Source organism: Salarias fasciatus, chromosome 4 (assembly GCF_902148845.1).
Source record: "Salarias fasciatus chromosome 4, fSalaFa1.1, whole genome shotgun sequence".
Classification (NCBI taxonomy): domain Eukaryota; kingdom Metazoa; phylum Chordata; class Actinopteri; order Blenniiformes; family Blenniidae; genus Salarias; species Salarias fasciatus.
This window is the reverse complement of record NC_043748.1, coordinates 8,056,725-8,070,697: the sequence shown is the minus strand read 5'-3', so window position 1 is coordinate 8,070,697 and position 13,973 is coordinate 8,056,725. Positions and strand designations below refer to the sequence as shown.

General features: G+C 46.0%; 1 protein-coding gene across 1 annotated transcript in view; it reads left to right on the top strand.

Annotated features, from left to right (window-relative positions):
* LOC115386771 (E3 ubiquitin-protein ligase rnf213-alpha-like) overlaps positions 1–13,973 on the top strand; it is a 56,364-nt gene that overhangs the window by 16,576 nt on the left and 25,815 nt on the right. The window contains 19 exon segments of the mRNA XM_030089241.1: positions 3,612–3,829; positions 4,050–4,187; positions 4,296–4,460; positions 4,882–6,154; positions 6,249–6,430; positions 6,521–6,676; positions 6,762–10,367; positions 10,456–10,580; positions 10,709–10,828; positions 10,913–11,037; positions 11,118–11,240; positions 11,352–11,413; positions 11,604–11,757; positions 12,253–12,394; positions 12,489–12,680; positions 12,773–12,903; positions 13,024–13,181; positions 13,272–13,466; positions 13,735–13,922. Of these exon segments, the coding sequence (XP_029945101.1) occupies positions 3,612–3,829; positions 4,050–4,187; positions 4,296–4,460; positions 4,882–6,154; positions 6,249–6,430; positions 6,521–6,676; positions 6,762–10,367; positions 10,456–10,580; positions 10,709–10,828; positions 10,913–11,037; positions 11,118–11,240; positions 11,352–11,413; positions 11,604–11,757; positions 12,253–12,394; positions 12,489–12,680; positions 12,773–12,903; positions 13,024–13,181; positions 13,272–13,466; positions 13,735–13,922 (7,453 nt within the window).

The following is a 13,973-nucleotide window of genomic DNA, read 5'->3' as shown; positions in this document are numbered from 1 at the left end:
CCGAACCTGTGCCAGAGTCGGGCTGCCACCCTTGGGACAGACCCCACTCGTCTTGGAGTGAATCTACCCGGGACATCTTGTCCGCGCCGACGTTGAGAACCCCAGGCACGTGTCGCGTTCTCAGAGAGGACAGGTGCCAGTACGCCCACAGCAGGATCTCCGCCGCCTTGCGATGAAGGCGGGGGGGGGACCGCGTCCCCCCCTGCCTGTTCAGGTACGCCACCACTGTGGCGTTGTCCGACCTGACGAGCACATGGCTGTTCTGCAGCCTGGCTTGGAAATGGAACAGCACCCGCTGCACTGCCGTCTTTTCCAGCACATTGATGTGAATGGGCGTGGAGTCCCAGGCACTGCCCACCGCGAGGTGGCCTAGGGTGCTTCCCCATCCTGCGAGAGACGCATCCGTTGACACCTCGACGTGATGTGACACGCAGACCATGGGGACTCCTTGTAGAAGAAGAGCAGGATCCATCCAGAAGAGGAGATCCTGACTCGCCTGGGGTGGGATCGGGACCTTCCTGTGCCTGTCCCGTTTCCCCAAGAGGCGGAGGCGACTGAACCCACCGTTGGAGCCTGCGCATGTGCAGAAGGCCCAGTGAACCATAGGATGGGCCGCAGCCATCAGTCCCAGGATGGCCCTGATTTGGTGGACCCGGGCTGCGGGCCCCGCGATCAGCGACCTCAGGGTCGACAGTTCACCATGATTCACCTCTCTTCGGAGAGGCGGGCTGTCATGGTGAGAGCGTCCAGCTCCAATCCCAGATAAGCCATCTGCTGAGCTGTTATGAGCGCACTCCTGTCCCGGTTCACCATGAACCCCAGGAGTTCGATGTGGTGCAGGACCTGGGCCGTATGCTCCACTGCTAAGAGGGTGCTAGAATCAGCCAGTCGTTGATGTAGGTGAGGATCCTCAGACCACGACGGTGGAGGGGCTCCAGCGCGGCTTCGACACACTTGGCGAAGGTGCGTGGAGCAAGGGAGTAGCCGAAGGGGAGCCGGTTGTATTGAAAATACCGGTCTCCCACGGCGAATCTGAGGAAGCTCCTGTGCCTCCTCAGAATGGGGTTGTGAAAGTAGGCGTCCTTGAGGTTGGCTGACATCATCCAGTCCCCAGGGCGGACGCTCTCCAGGAGGTATTTGACCGTCAGCATATGGAACCTCCTGGTGGCCACATGAGTGTTCAGGACCCGCAAGTCCAGAATGGGTCTCCTCCCACCGCTCTTCTTGGGAACCAAGAAGTAAGGGAAGTAAAAGCCCGAATGTGCCTCTTCTGCGCTCAGCTCCGTTACCATGCATGTAGGAGCGAGGACACCTTCTTCGAGAGCAGCCGCTCCCGCAGTCCACGTGAGCCAGGCACGAAATATCCTGTTGAAAAGAGGCGGGCGACACGCGAACTGCAGGGCGTAACCGCATCTCAGCGTCCTGGACAGCCAGGGTGAGAGTGGACCCAGCATCATACACCATGTCTGGAAGTGGAGCGTCAGCGGCTGTACCACGACCATGGCCGAGGGAGGTGGGGGGGCCCTGGCGAAAGGGCTGCAGACAGGGCGTCCCAAGAAGCCGCGTGGGCGGCCGCCTTGGGGCCGCGCACCAGCGCTTTGCTGTTACTGAAGCCGACGGAGGCGGCGTAGTCCCGAGACGCTTTGGGCCGCTAGCCTTGCCAATGATGCCGGAGTCCGAGCGCTCGACGGCGGGGACGTGAACCGGCATAATCCCAGCGCTCTAAAGCTCCACTGCGCTCACACAGGGAGATGCAGATGGATAACTCAGCCTGGGGCACTTACGGATGTGATGGTAAGTCACCGGGGTGGGGTTGAAGGTGGGGGGGGTGAGCTGCTGAGAGTCTCGGGCCGCTGCCTCCAGAGGGTTGATGATCACCTGGATATCTGGACCGAAGAGGGAGGAAGTCGACAGGGGGAGCCCCAGGATCCCCCTCTGGTCCCGTTAAGCGAGGAAGGAGAGGCCAAGCCACAGGTGCCTCATGGCTATCTGGGTGCTGGCCATGGCGCGACCACTGTTGATGGCAGTGGCACGGCACATGCGCATCAGGACCTCGGCTGTGTTCTGGATCTCCCCGATAGTTCTGACCGCTTGTGGCAGAGCTTTTCGATGGAGCCCTGGAGAAAGGTCATATTGTTAGCCAAGGCAAACACTTGATTGCCATTAGCATAACCACAGTCCAAGAAGCCCGCCATGTGTCTGTCTCTTTCAGACGGCAGCATGGGTTTTCTGCCGGGCCACGGAGTGGAGGTGGGTAATCGACAGAGGCTCATGGAGTCCTCTACCATAGGTACTCTGGAGACAGGCGGCCAGCCGTCCACGCAACAGTACTCACGGTAGCCCTTCACCGCCCCCTTGGCAGTGAGCGGCGCACACCAGTCACGCTGCACGTTGGCCTGGAACGATGGCATGGCGGGACACAGCACTGCAGTCCAGGACCGAGCCCTTGACTGGATTGCTCGCCCAAGTGCGAGTCCCGCTGCACTGGCTCCGGAGGCTGCGGCGGGAGCGCCAGGCCTGTGCGTTCAGGAGCGGAGGTGAAGCGCCCCGCGAGGTGTTCCACAGGCTCGTGGGGGGCACTCCTGCGGCTGGTTTTTCAGAACGTGGAGAGGGAATCATCATGCCGAGCAGATTACTCCGATGCAGAAGAGCTGTGGCGGCTGAGGAGATCCCCGCCTGACTCGGCCCAGTCACTGAAGGAGGCGGGAACAGCGGTGAAGTCTGCGCGGGCGTCACCTAGGGCGGGAGTCGGTGGAACGGCGCCCATGAATGCCGCTCACCGCTTGGATTCCTCGAGCGCCAAGGCGAGGCAGGCAGGGCAGGATGCCCGCTGGCGGTGATGCTGCCAGCCCAGGCAGGTGAAGCAGTGTTTGTGGCGGTCTTGCTCCAGGAGTGCTGTGCCGCAGCCGCGTCAGGAGAACAGCCCGACGCCGGATGGCGACTCTTCGCGGGCCGACTTGTCCATCTTGATATCTTGGTCTTGAACAGAGCTTCGAATGTCTCAAGGGTTGAGAAAGAGGAAGGAAGTGGAGCAGGCGCGCGCTGATTGTATCCCCTTGATGAGGGGCGTGGCAGTGTGCCAGCACACGTGGGGGATTGGCACGTAGGTTTCGGATTTGTCTCAGTGGTTGGCTGGCGCCAGAGAGTAGTACCAATAAAGAAGCCCGTAGGTGGGCTAAGCACCACATGAAGTAGAACTGTTAATCCCACTGTACGATGTAATGTCTTTAAAACTTGTAGAATTTTTATTCATTTATTTGTTTATTTTGTTTGGTTTTTTTTGTCTTGTTTTTGCCCTTGTATTGTTCAGTGTGTTTTGTTGACTGTTGTGATAACTGAAGTCAGCTCGATGTCTGTTTTTGGATTTCCCACATCAAAATGTCAGTTGAATGACTGGAAGACACACAGACATCACACCACCTGCTGGCAACAGAAATTACACTTTAATGTAGTGCTGTAGAACTGTTGATAATATCAATTTCAAATTTGGCAACATTTTTGTCAAAGGGTGTGTCCGTAAACGTGTGTGTCCGTGGACGTGCATGGGTGTGCAAGGGCCAGCTCATCGCTGCTCACTATTTTAATTGTTTCTTTTTTTTTTCTTTCAAAAGATATCAATGAATTGAAGGTGTTTGTTGACCTGGCTTCGATCTCTGCGGGAGAGAATGACATGGATGTGGATCGTGTCGCTTGCTTCCACGATGCAGTCCTTGGTTATTCTTCAATGCTTTATGAGCTAAAACCGGACTCTGGATTTGATGCTTTAAAAGAAGTGCTCAAAAAGCTTTGGAGAGCTTTGGATAATGACAGCAACCTCCGCGAGAAACTGGTAATACTCATATACTCATGATAACTAAAATGCAATAAGGATGAAGTTTGCCATATGTGGCTTATCAGTTGAGGCAATTTATTTTTCAGAAATTTACCGATCTATGCTTCTTAATACAGTCATAATTGATGAGTAAATGAATCACAAGCATTCATTAGAAAGTTATTGACAGTATCTACTTGTAAGACTGCACAGTAGAAACAAGTGTCTCTATTTGTAGCGGGACAGTGCACGCCATCTGGAATGGTTGAAGACCGTCAAGGACAGCCATGGATCAGTGGAACTGTCATCTCTCTCATTAGCATCAACCATCAATCTTAAGGGAATCTACTTGATCAGACCACACGGTGTGGAAAAGGTAAGAGACACAAAGATGAGTACATCCCTCTTAGCATTTCAGCACAGTGCTTTAAGAACAAATGTTTTGGCAAAAGTATGCATGTAAATATTCTGTGTTTCCCTCCAGCTGAGTCTTGACACTGCCCTGCAGCTACAAATTCCAGAAGAGCATGATGAGGGTCAGCAGATGCGCTGCTATTCTCTTGAGGATCTGAGAGAGTTGCAAAACAAACTCATGCTCATGTCTGGCAAAGGAGATAAAGGGCAAAATGAAGTTGAGCACTTTGCAGAGGTAGTGTGAAATTTATGTTTTTGTGTGAGATGGCAATTAATTTCAGTATTTATTTTCTCTATTTTTTTAAAAAAAACTGAATGCTGTATTCAGATGATTCTCATTTATTCAAGCCCAGAGTTATAAAGGGTTGTATTTGTAATCTTCAACACAGTTCTGATCTCTCATTGATTGAGAGGTCTTGAGTCAAAAGGTGAACGCAAATCATTCCACATATTCAATGGGTCAGACAATGTTTTAACACATTAAGATATGTCATAATTAAATTTAGCGACAGTGTAAATCAGTGACCCATGATCAGTTACCTGTTTTCCAGCTTGAGACAAGTTCTATGTAAATTAAAATACTTTCTTGATACTACATGTCAAACTTGTACATAGTATGAGTAGTAGTATTCACTGCAGCCTTCTTCTAATTTCAGGTTTTTGCCAGTGTCCAAAGACTTGCTGAAGCATTCATTGCCTTGTACAATGCTGGAAATCCTTTGTTCAGGCACTGGGAAGTGCAAATCAACTGCTGTTTAGAAAGCCAGTTACCCAGCATCATGATGGAATTCAACTTGGACAGCGTTCCCAGTGTCACTATAGACGGAGGCATAGAAGAGCAGCTGCCCGAACTTTGCAGAAAAATGGAGAAATGTCTGAAATACTGGATGGATTTTGTCAACAAGCAGAGATCACAAAATTACTATCTGAACTATTACACTGCTGAACAGATTGTCTACCTGTGCAGCAAACTCACTCAGCAGAACGTGAACAGTATCAACGATCAGGTTCTCATGATGCTGTCTTTCATCAAGCCAAACTGTACTGTCACAGATTTGAGACATGTCTGGAGTATACTTCAAGATGAAATCATAACCAAACCACAACAAACAAATAAGGACCTTGAATTTCAAACCTTTTTTTTGCCAAGAAGTAGCACAGAAGACCAAGAATTCAACAGCCAGCTGAGTTTCCTGCCAAGTCTTGTGGCGCAAACAAATGGTATGCAAGCATTTGATCAGATATGGAATGACTACATGAAAGACATGAAGGATGTTCTTCCACATGTTCTTGACATCAAAAGTCTTGGAAGACTGCTGGAAATACTTGCAAACAAAAGTGACAAAAATGAAGTATGTGACAGTAAGGAAGATAATTTGGGAAATAACTTCATTAAGAGGCAGCTACCCAAAGGTTTGGCCACTGGGAGCCCAAACCTCATTGTTTGTCCACATGATGAAGTCTTGACATCTTGCATCTCAGTTTATATGAACAGTGAAACTGTCACACTTCCAACCTATGACGAAGTCCTTCTGTGCAGCTCATCAACTCCATACGAACAAGTGGAGCTGTTCCTCAGGCGCTGCCTTAGTGAAGGCTACAGAGGCCAAAAAATATATTCCCTTCTGTATGGGGATCTACTCACTTACGATGTCAGCTCTAAACTTGAGAGCTTTTTCCAGGAAATGAAAATGAAGAGTAGGCATGACTACCAGCTTGTTCTCATTTGCAGCTCAGAAAGAGAGCATGCATACCTTCCTTCAGCATTCAGCCAGTACAAAGTGCACATGGTTCCCCAGGAGTCACTGGCAAGGATCCAGGGGTACCTTCACAAACATTATGCCGTTCCGAAAGATCAGTGCAGTGCTGCAGCTGTATTTAAAGACAGGCTCTGCGTTGGTATCATCTCATCTAAAAGGGCAGGTGTTGGTATGTATATATATTTCCCCTCATATTACTTGTTGTCACTGAAGTTGGGGTTTATATTTGTTGATACCTGCCGTAATTACCTTAATGATTTCAGGTAAATCACTGTACATCAAGAGGCTGCATGAAAAACTGAAGTCTTCAACCACAAAGCCATCGGCAAAGAAATGTATTCGCGTGACTGAACCGTGTGTTGATGAGAACACCATTGTTCAGTTGCTGTTGGAAAGGTCAAAAAGGGAAGAGCTTACAATGTTTCACTTTGACATCATGTCATCGGTAATAATGTGTTTCAAAATACTACTGATTCTAATAAGATTCATTGACTGAACACACTATTAATGAGATACTTTCATGTTTTTCTTAAAGGTGCAAAAGGGTCTTGCAGAGTTCCTTTTCAAATTGTTGATTTTGCGCTATTTGATGGACTCTGAGGGAAAGATGTGGAAGTTCAATGACGAGCAGTTGTATGTCATTGAGATATTGGAGCCCGCTGTCAAGTCAACCCAGACTGCATCAAACCAGGTACATGTTTTTTTTTACTGAGCACAAACAACAGCTATCAGTTGTGTGATTATGAAATGTTACCAATCCTCAGTTTCATCCACAGGCTCAAATTTTGCCCAGCACATTCACAGATGTGTTTCCAAAAATTGTCTGCCGACCACCCAAAGATGTACTCATGCTTGAGATGAGGAAGCAAGAAGATCCAACCATTGTGAGCAATGATGACCCTCTGATGGATGAAGAAGAATTCAGGAGTGAAGCTTTTCAGCGACCATACCAGTATCTGACACGCTTTCATAACGGCATGGATTTAGATGCATTTTCATATCAGTGTGTTGAGGGGTCACATGTGGAATGTCTTCAGATGCTTCTGATGAATTGTGGCATCATGGACCCATCCTGGGCAGAACTGAGGAATTTTGCAAGGTTTCTTAACCTGCAGCTGAAAGACTGTGAGACATCTGTCTTTTGTAATGCCACTTTAACTGGAGACACGCTGAGTGGGTTCAAAACCTTTGTGGTAGATTTCATGATACTGATGGCCAAGGACTTTGCCACTCCATCACTCAACATCTGTGACCAGAGTCCTGGCAGGCTGCAAATGGATCTGACTGGTGTGAAAGATGAAGACTTGGCTCCTTTTCTCATCAGAAAAAGATGGGAAACAGAACCACACCCATACATCTTCTTCAATGATGACCATGTGTCTATGACCTTCATTGGTTTTCATCTTCAGCTCAATAAACGGGGCTTTGTTGATGCCATTGAGCCCACATCTGGAAGGGTCATCAAAAAGAATGTCATGACAAAGGCATTGTATAAAGGCCTGACACGACAGAGAGTCCCATTCAACATTAACTTTGACAGTCTTTCCCGGGGAGAGAAGATCGAGCGAATTTGCAATGTTCTTGGGATTCAGTGGCCTTTAGACCCTGACGAAACCTATGAACTTACAACTGACAACATCTTGAAGATATTGGCAATACACATGCGGTTCCGGTGTGGCATCCCTGTTATCATCATGGGAGAAACAGGCTGTGGTAAGACAAGGCTCATCAAATTTCTCTGCGAATTGCGACGACGTGGAGTCGCCTCCGAGAACATGAAATTGGTCAAGGTGCATGGAGGGACTACTTCCGACAATATCCTTTCCAAAGTCAGAGAAGCAGAAAACATTGCTTCCATCAACAAAGCAGACAATGGACTTGACACTGTTCTCTTCTTTGATGAGGCCAACACCACTGAAGCCATCAGCAGTATTAAGGAGGTCCTTTGTGACAACACAGTGAAGGGAGAAAGCTTGACAACAAATTCTGGATTGCAGATCATCGCTGCTTGCAACCCCTACCGAAAGCACACAGATGAGATGATCCAAAGGTTAGAATCTGCAGGCCTTGGGTACAGAGTTCGAGCTGATGAGACAGATGAAAAGCTTGGATCCATCCCTCTTCGCCAATTAGTATACAGAGTTCAAGCATTGCCACCAAGCATGATCCCTCTGGTGTGGGACTTTGGACAGTTAAATGATCAGACAGAGAAAATCTACATTCAGCAGATTGTGCAAAGAGTGACTGAAACAAAGGCAATCGATGCGTATCACATCACCATGATCACTGATGTACTTTCAGCCTCACAGAAGTACATGCGTACAAGAAACGATGAATGCAGCTTTGTCAGCCTGAGGGATGTGGAACGTTGCATGCAAGCCTTTGTTTGGTTCTATGACAATCATGCTATGTTTTTTGAAGAGCTTGAGGAACTTGAAAAAACTCAAAAAGCACAAAAGAATGAGAGACATCACAGACGGTCAGAGGTCAGGGACCCTGTTGTCTGGTCTCTAGTCATGGCCACAGGAGTGTGTTACCATGCCTGCCTTGAAGATAAGGAGCAATACAGACAAAAACTCAGCAGTGAACTACAAACATACAGTCCAGCAGGTGTAATGCAGGAAATCTCATTAATGCAGGATTTGCTTTTAAATAGCGTCCCAATGGGTGACACGATTGCAAGAAACAATGCCCTCAAAGAGAATGTCTTCATGATGGTACTTTGCATTGAGTTGAGAATCCCTCTGTTCTTGGTTGGGAAACCTGGAAGTTCAAAATCTTTGTCCAAAACTCTGGTGGCAGATGCAATGCAAGGCCAAGCTGCTCATTCTGACCTTTACAAAAGGCTTAAACAGATCCACTTGGTGTCCTTTCAATGCAGTCCACATTCAACACCAGAAGGCATCATCAATACATTCAAGCAATGTGGACGCTTTCAAGAGGGCAAAAACCTTGATGAATACATCTCCGTTGTGGTTCTGGATGAGATTGGCTTGGCCGAAGACTCGCCAAAAATGCCACTGAAAACTCTTCATCCATTGCTCGAAGAGGGATGTATCGATGATGAGCCCCTACCACACAAAAAGGTTGGTTTCATTGGTATTTCCAACTGGGCGCTGGACCCTGCAAAGATGAACAGAGGCATTTTTGTCTCCCGAGGTGACCCTGATCAGAAGGAACTCATTAAAAGTGCTCGAGGCATTTGTTCATCTGACGCAGTGGTTTTGGAAAAAGTCAGTGATTTCTTCCAACCTTTTGCAAGAGCCTACTTGCAGATCTGCCGTAAACAAGGGAAAGAATTTTTTGGCCTTCGTGATTATTACAGCTTGATTAAGATGATCTTTGCAGTGGCTAAGACTGCTCAAAGGAGGCCCACAGCAGAAGAGACAGCAAAGGCTGTTTTGAGAAATTTCAGTGGCAAGGATGATGTAGATGCAGTGACTGTCTTCACAAAGAAACTGCAGATCACTCCGAATCTTGAGAACCTTGGCGCCATCGAGTTTGTGAGAGAAAACCTTCAGGCAACTGCACAAGTTGAAGAATGTCGGTACCTGCTGGTACTCACAAAAAATTACGCAGCTCTGCAAATCCTGCAGCAGACATTCTTTTCAGAAAGTGTTCAACCAGAGATAATCTTCGGCTCCAGCTTCCCAAAGGACCAAGAGTACACCCAAATCTGTCGCAACATCAACAGAGTGAAGATATGCATGGAGACAGGTCAAACTGTGGTTTTACTAAACTTGCAGAACCTCTATGAAAGTCTGTATGATGCTCTCAACCAATACTATGTCTGCTTGGGCGGGCAGAAGTATGTGGACCTTGGACTGGGAACCCATCGTGTCAAATGTCGAGTGCACCAAGATTTCCGGCTCATTGTCATTGAAGAAAGAGAGGTGGTCTACAAACAGTTCCCAATACCTCTCATCAACAGGCTGGAGAAACACTATCTGGACATTCACACGGTCCTCAGAACTGAGCAGAAGAGGATCGTGGAAGAACTGGAGAAATGGGTCACACTCTTTGTATCTCTGAGCAGTCAGTTTGCAGCAGCGGATCAAACATACAAGTACCATCCCCCAGACGTCTTCATCGGCTATCACTCCGATGCATGTGCTTCTGTGGTCCTTGAAGTGATGGAGAGGCAGAAGGCTAATTTGAACGTGACAGACGCTGAGAGGAACGTGCTTGATGAGGCCAAACTCGTATTCCTCAAGTGTGCTACACCAGACTCGGTGGTGCGGTTGGACTGCACAGGCCTTCCAAAGGTGGAGAGTGAGGAGCTTGCCAGGATCTACTTTGAAGAGCAGAGTAACAATTGTTTGGCTGACTACATACTTGCTCGCACAAGACAGGAAGTCAGTTGTCGCGCTGCCTTCACAGAGGTAAAGATTTAAGCAGTCATGCCACAATATTGTGTATGGTCAACTTTAAAGTGCCTTAAAAGATTTTCTTTTCATTTACACACAATAGGTGACAACATTCTCCAGACTGTTGACAACTTTTGACTTGGAAACGCTGAAGGAGATGTTGCACAGTGTTGAGCTTCTTTCACTCCAGCAGTTTGACACAGAGCACTCATTTTTGAAGAAGATCAGGTTTGAGGATGTACTGGCATTATACACAATCTGATTTCTGATGACTTGCGTGTTAAGAAAAAAAAAAAACTTAAATCAGAAGGAGTGATTGGTGTGTGATAAAAAAAATCACTCCTTTTTTGTTGCAGAAACATTCTCACTGCTGAAAATGGAAGCAACATGATTCCTGAATCATGCAACAAGACCCTCATCATTCAGTGTGATTATGATGAAGCCTCTCACAGTGTCAGTCTCATTGCATCTGCAAAGTACGTTCAGCAGTTTCTTTCTATCTTTCTCTGTCTTGCCCTCCATTGCAGTTTTACTAAATTCAGTTTATTGTTCATTTTCAGGTATTCCTCAATTAATGAGATCAACAAGATAACTCAGGAAAGGACCGGATTCAATGTGTTTGTCTACTTCATCACCAGACTGCCAAGAATACAAGGGGGGACCACTTACATTGGCTTTCATGGCGGTAAAATACAACTTGAGGTCATTTTTTTTTCATACCTAATTTGAAAAGCATGGATCTGATACATGTTCATATATTTACAGGTCCTTGGAGATCAGTTCACATTGATGATTTGAGACGGTCAAAAGACATTGTTTCTGACATCAAAACCTTGCAAAATATGACAATCAGTCAGATGTTTGAAACAAAGATGATGCAGCAGGAAGGTAACTTCGACAGAAAGCAATTCATTGGATGTTATCTTTGGCTGTTTTTTTTTTTTTTTTTTTTTAACTCTGGTATTCTATATTGTCTTAAATTATGAAACTTTTTCCCAGCCATGGAGGTTGATGCCATGTACTCTGAGACCGACCTGGAAGAAACGACATCAGATGAAAATGTGAGAATAATTCACATATTATTTGTGGTCAAAAACACTCGTTGGGAATATAATAAGATTGTACATCAAGACACATGTATTGCATGCGTTGGTTTCTCTTTGCAGAACACTCATTTTAAGCACCAGTGATGCTTATTTGTGATAGTTTTTATCTGAAACAGTCATTAACCAGATTGTCTTCCCTTGGTAGAACGGGGACAGTGTTGTGGACACCACAGCACTGCTGCGAAGCTGTGTGCAGAGTGCAGTGAGCATGTTGAGGGACAATGTGGAAAGTGGCAGTCGCAGTACTGAAAGGGTTGAGATTCTTCTGACTCTCCTCAGTGAAGAAGATGAAATGAAAGGTACCAATTACATTGACTGAACTTTTTTTTCCTGAAATTATTTTCCAAATTTCACAATTCGTTGAATGATGCCAACCATGAAATTATGAAATCTCCTAATTTCAACAATCAACATTTTCTATTCTGAATAAAAGATGGGCTTCATGACATTTGACCTTCATTTGTTTTTCATATCCATATTACTGACTTGTGTGCCAATTTCTGTCTTTGGCTGCATAGTACTTGCACTGAAAGCATTTTTCTTCCCCTTTTCCAACTTTTTGGAGTTGTGTTGCTGCCATGGGGCACAAAATAAGCTGGTATTTATGAAATTATGCAATGTCCTAATTTCAACAATCAATATGTTTTTTTTCTATTCTGAATAAAAGATGGGTTTCGTGACATTTGACCTTCATTTGTATTTTCCGAATCAAATTACCTTTATATGAGTGTTCTGCTTCAGCGCAGTCGACAGCACTTACAGTGCTCATTGTTTATTTTGTTGTTTTTTTTCAGGGAAATTTCTGGAAACTGTCAAGAGCCGCCTTCACTCATTGTTGGCGACTCAAGATGGCAACACCTTCTCATCTGTCAAGAGCAATTGGGTCCTCAAAGAGGCCTCAAACATTGATGCTTTGCAAGAAGGAGGCACATTCAGGTGAGTCCCTCAGTTTCCATACAATATTACCTCTGTGTGTTCATAATGTTGTTGCAGACATGAACGTTTTCTGCCTTTATATTGTTCACAACAGGCACACCTTATGGAAGCGTGTTCAGGCTGCTGTTTCTCCTCTCTTGGCATATCTTGTTTCAGTCATTGACAGAGACCGAAACATGGATATTCTGCTTGATAGAAACAGTGGTGAAACTGTCAAAAAGCTGTGGCTGGATATTTTTGCCAATGATAAACTGCTGGAAATGTCCCACCGAACAATCGATCGAAAGTAAGAAGTGTTACCTATACTTATTTTTTGATTAGGAATGCCATTTTCATGAAATTAATGGGGTTTTCATGCTTATTTACAATCCATGACAGCTCTGAGACGAGAACAATTCTTGTACAAAACTCCATCGCTCAAGACAGGAACATGAGCTGCAGCATGCCCTTCAGTTGGAGGATCAAGGATTTCTTGGAAGAACTCTGTGTTCACGCACTTCAAAATGAAGGTAATTGTGTTTCAAGTATATTTTATACCTTAAGGTTTTTTTCATACCTTTATGTACAGGCTGCTTTACTAATGTACATTTATTCTTTTCAATTGAATTTTGACCTTGTACCTCTCCTAGGGCACACACAGCAGCAGTTTGATGAGTTCTTTTGGAAAACGCCACTGGGTCGATACATAGCAGAAGCAGATCCAGACATGCAGATGGAATTTTTCCACCGCTACCTTCAGGACTTCATCTGTATGACAATGACCGTCTCTTGTCAGGAAGATCTACAGGTTGTTTTTAGATCAACACTGAAGCTCTTTATTGAAGCTTCATCTCTCTGTCTATAAGCTCATATTAATGCCAGTCGCCTGCTTTTCTAGCTTCTCTGTAATGCCCTGAATTGCTGCGTCAATGAGATGAAAGTGCATCAAGAGGAAGCAGTGGTATCGCTTCCATGGGTCCATGCTGCTTATCACAAGTTCAAGATCCGCCTGCAGAATCTCTCCAGAATGATCTGCATCGAGCCCCAAGTGACCCACGACCTGAGGAATCTTGACAGAGATGGGGTTGAACTTGTGAGACTAAATAATATATATTTTGTTTTTTAAGTTTAATTTTGGGTGTTTGACTCTGCCATGGTTATTGACCTAAAAAAAAAACTGGGTTGGTATTCGAAGGTATTTGCAATACTTTTCCATGACATGACAATGATAGATTTTGGGAAAGAGCACTGCAGTGCACATATAGAACCACTTGGTGTCACTCATGCAGTCAGTTCACACTGGTGTTTTGGTGTTCATGTTGCTCTTTTGAGGCCAGTGATGTGCTGTTCTCATCTTTCAGGTACATGATGTGTACGCTGCCTTGGCATGTGTGGAGCATTTGGAGCCCAAAATTTTGGACATTGACGCTCAGAGACTGGCCTGGCTGAGGGACGTGAAAAAGCTCCAAGTGCCTATTGATTTGGTTTGCTCTGAGGACAGCGTGAGACATTATGGAGCAAGGGGCAAAATGCTTGCAAGCCGAGTCCAGTAAGTGAAGTTCTCCTAGATTAATCGGAGGTTGGAGGTTTTAAGTTTGTA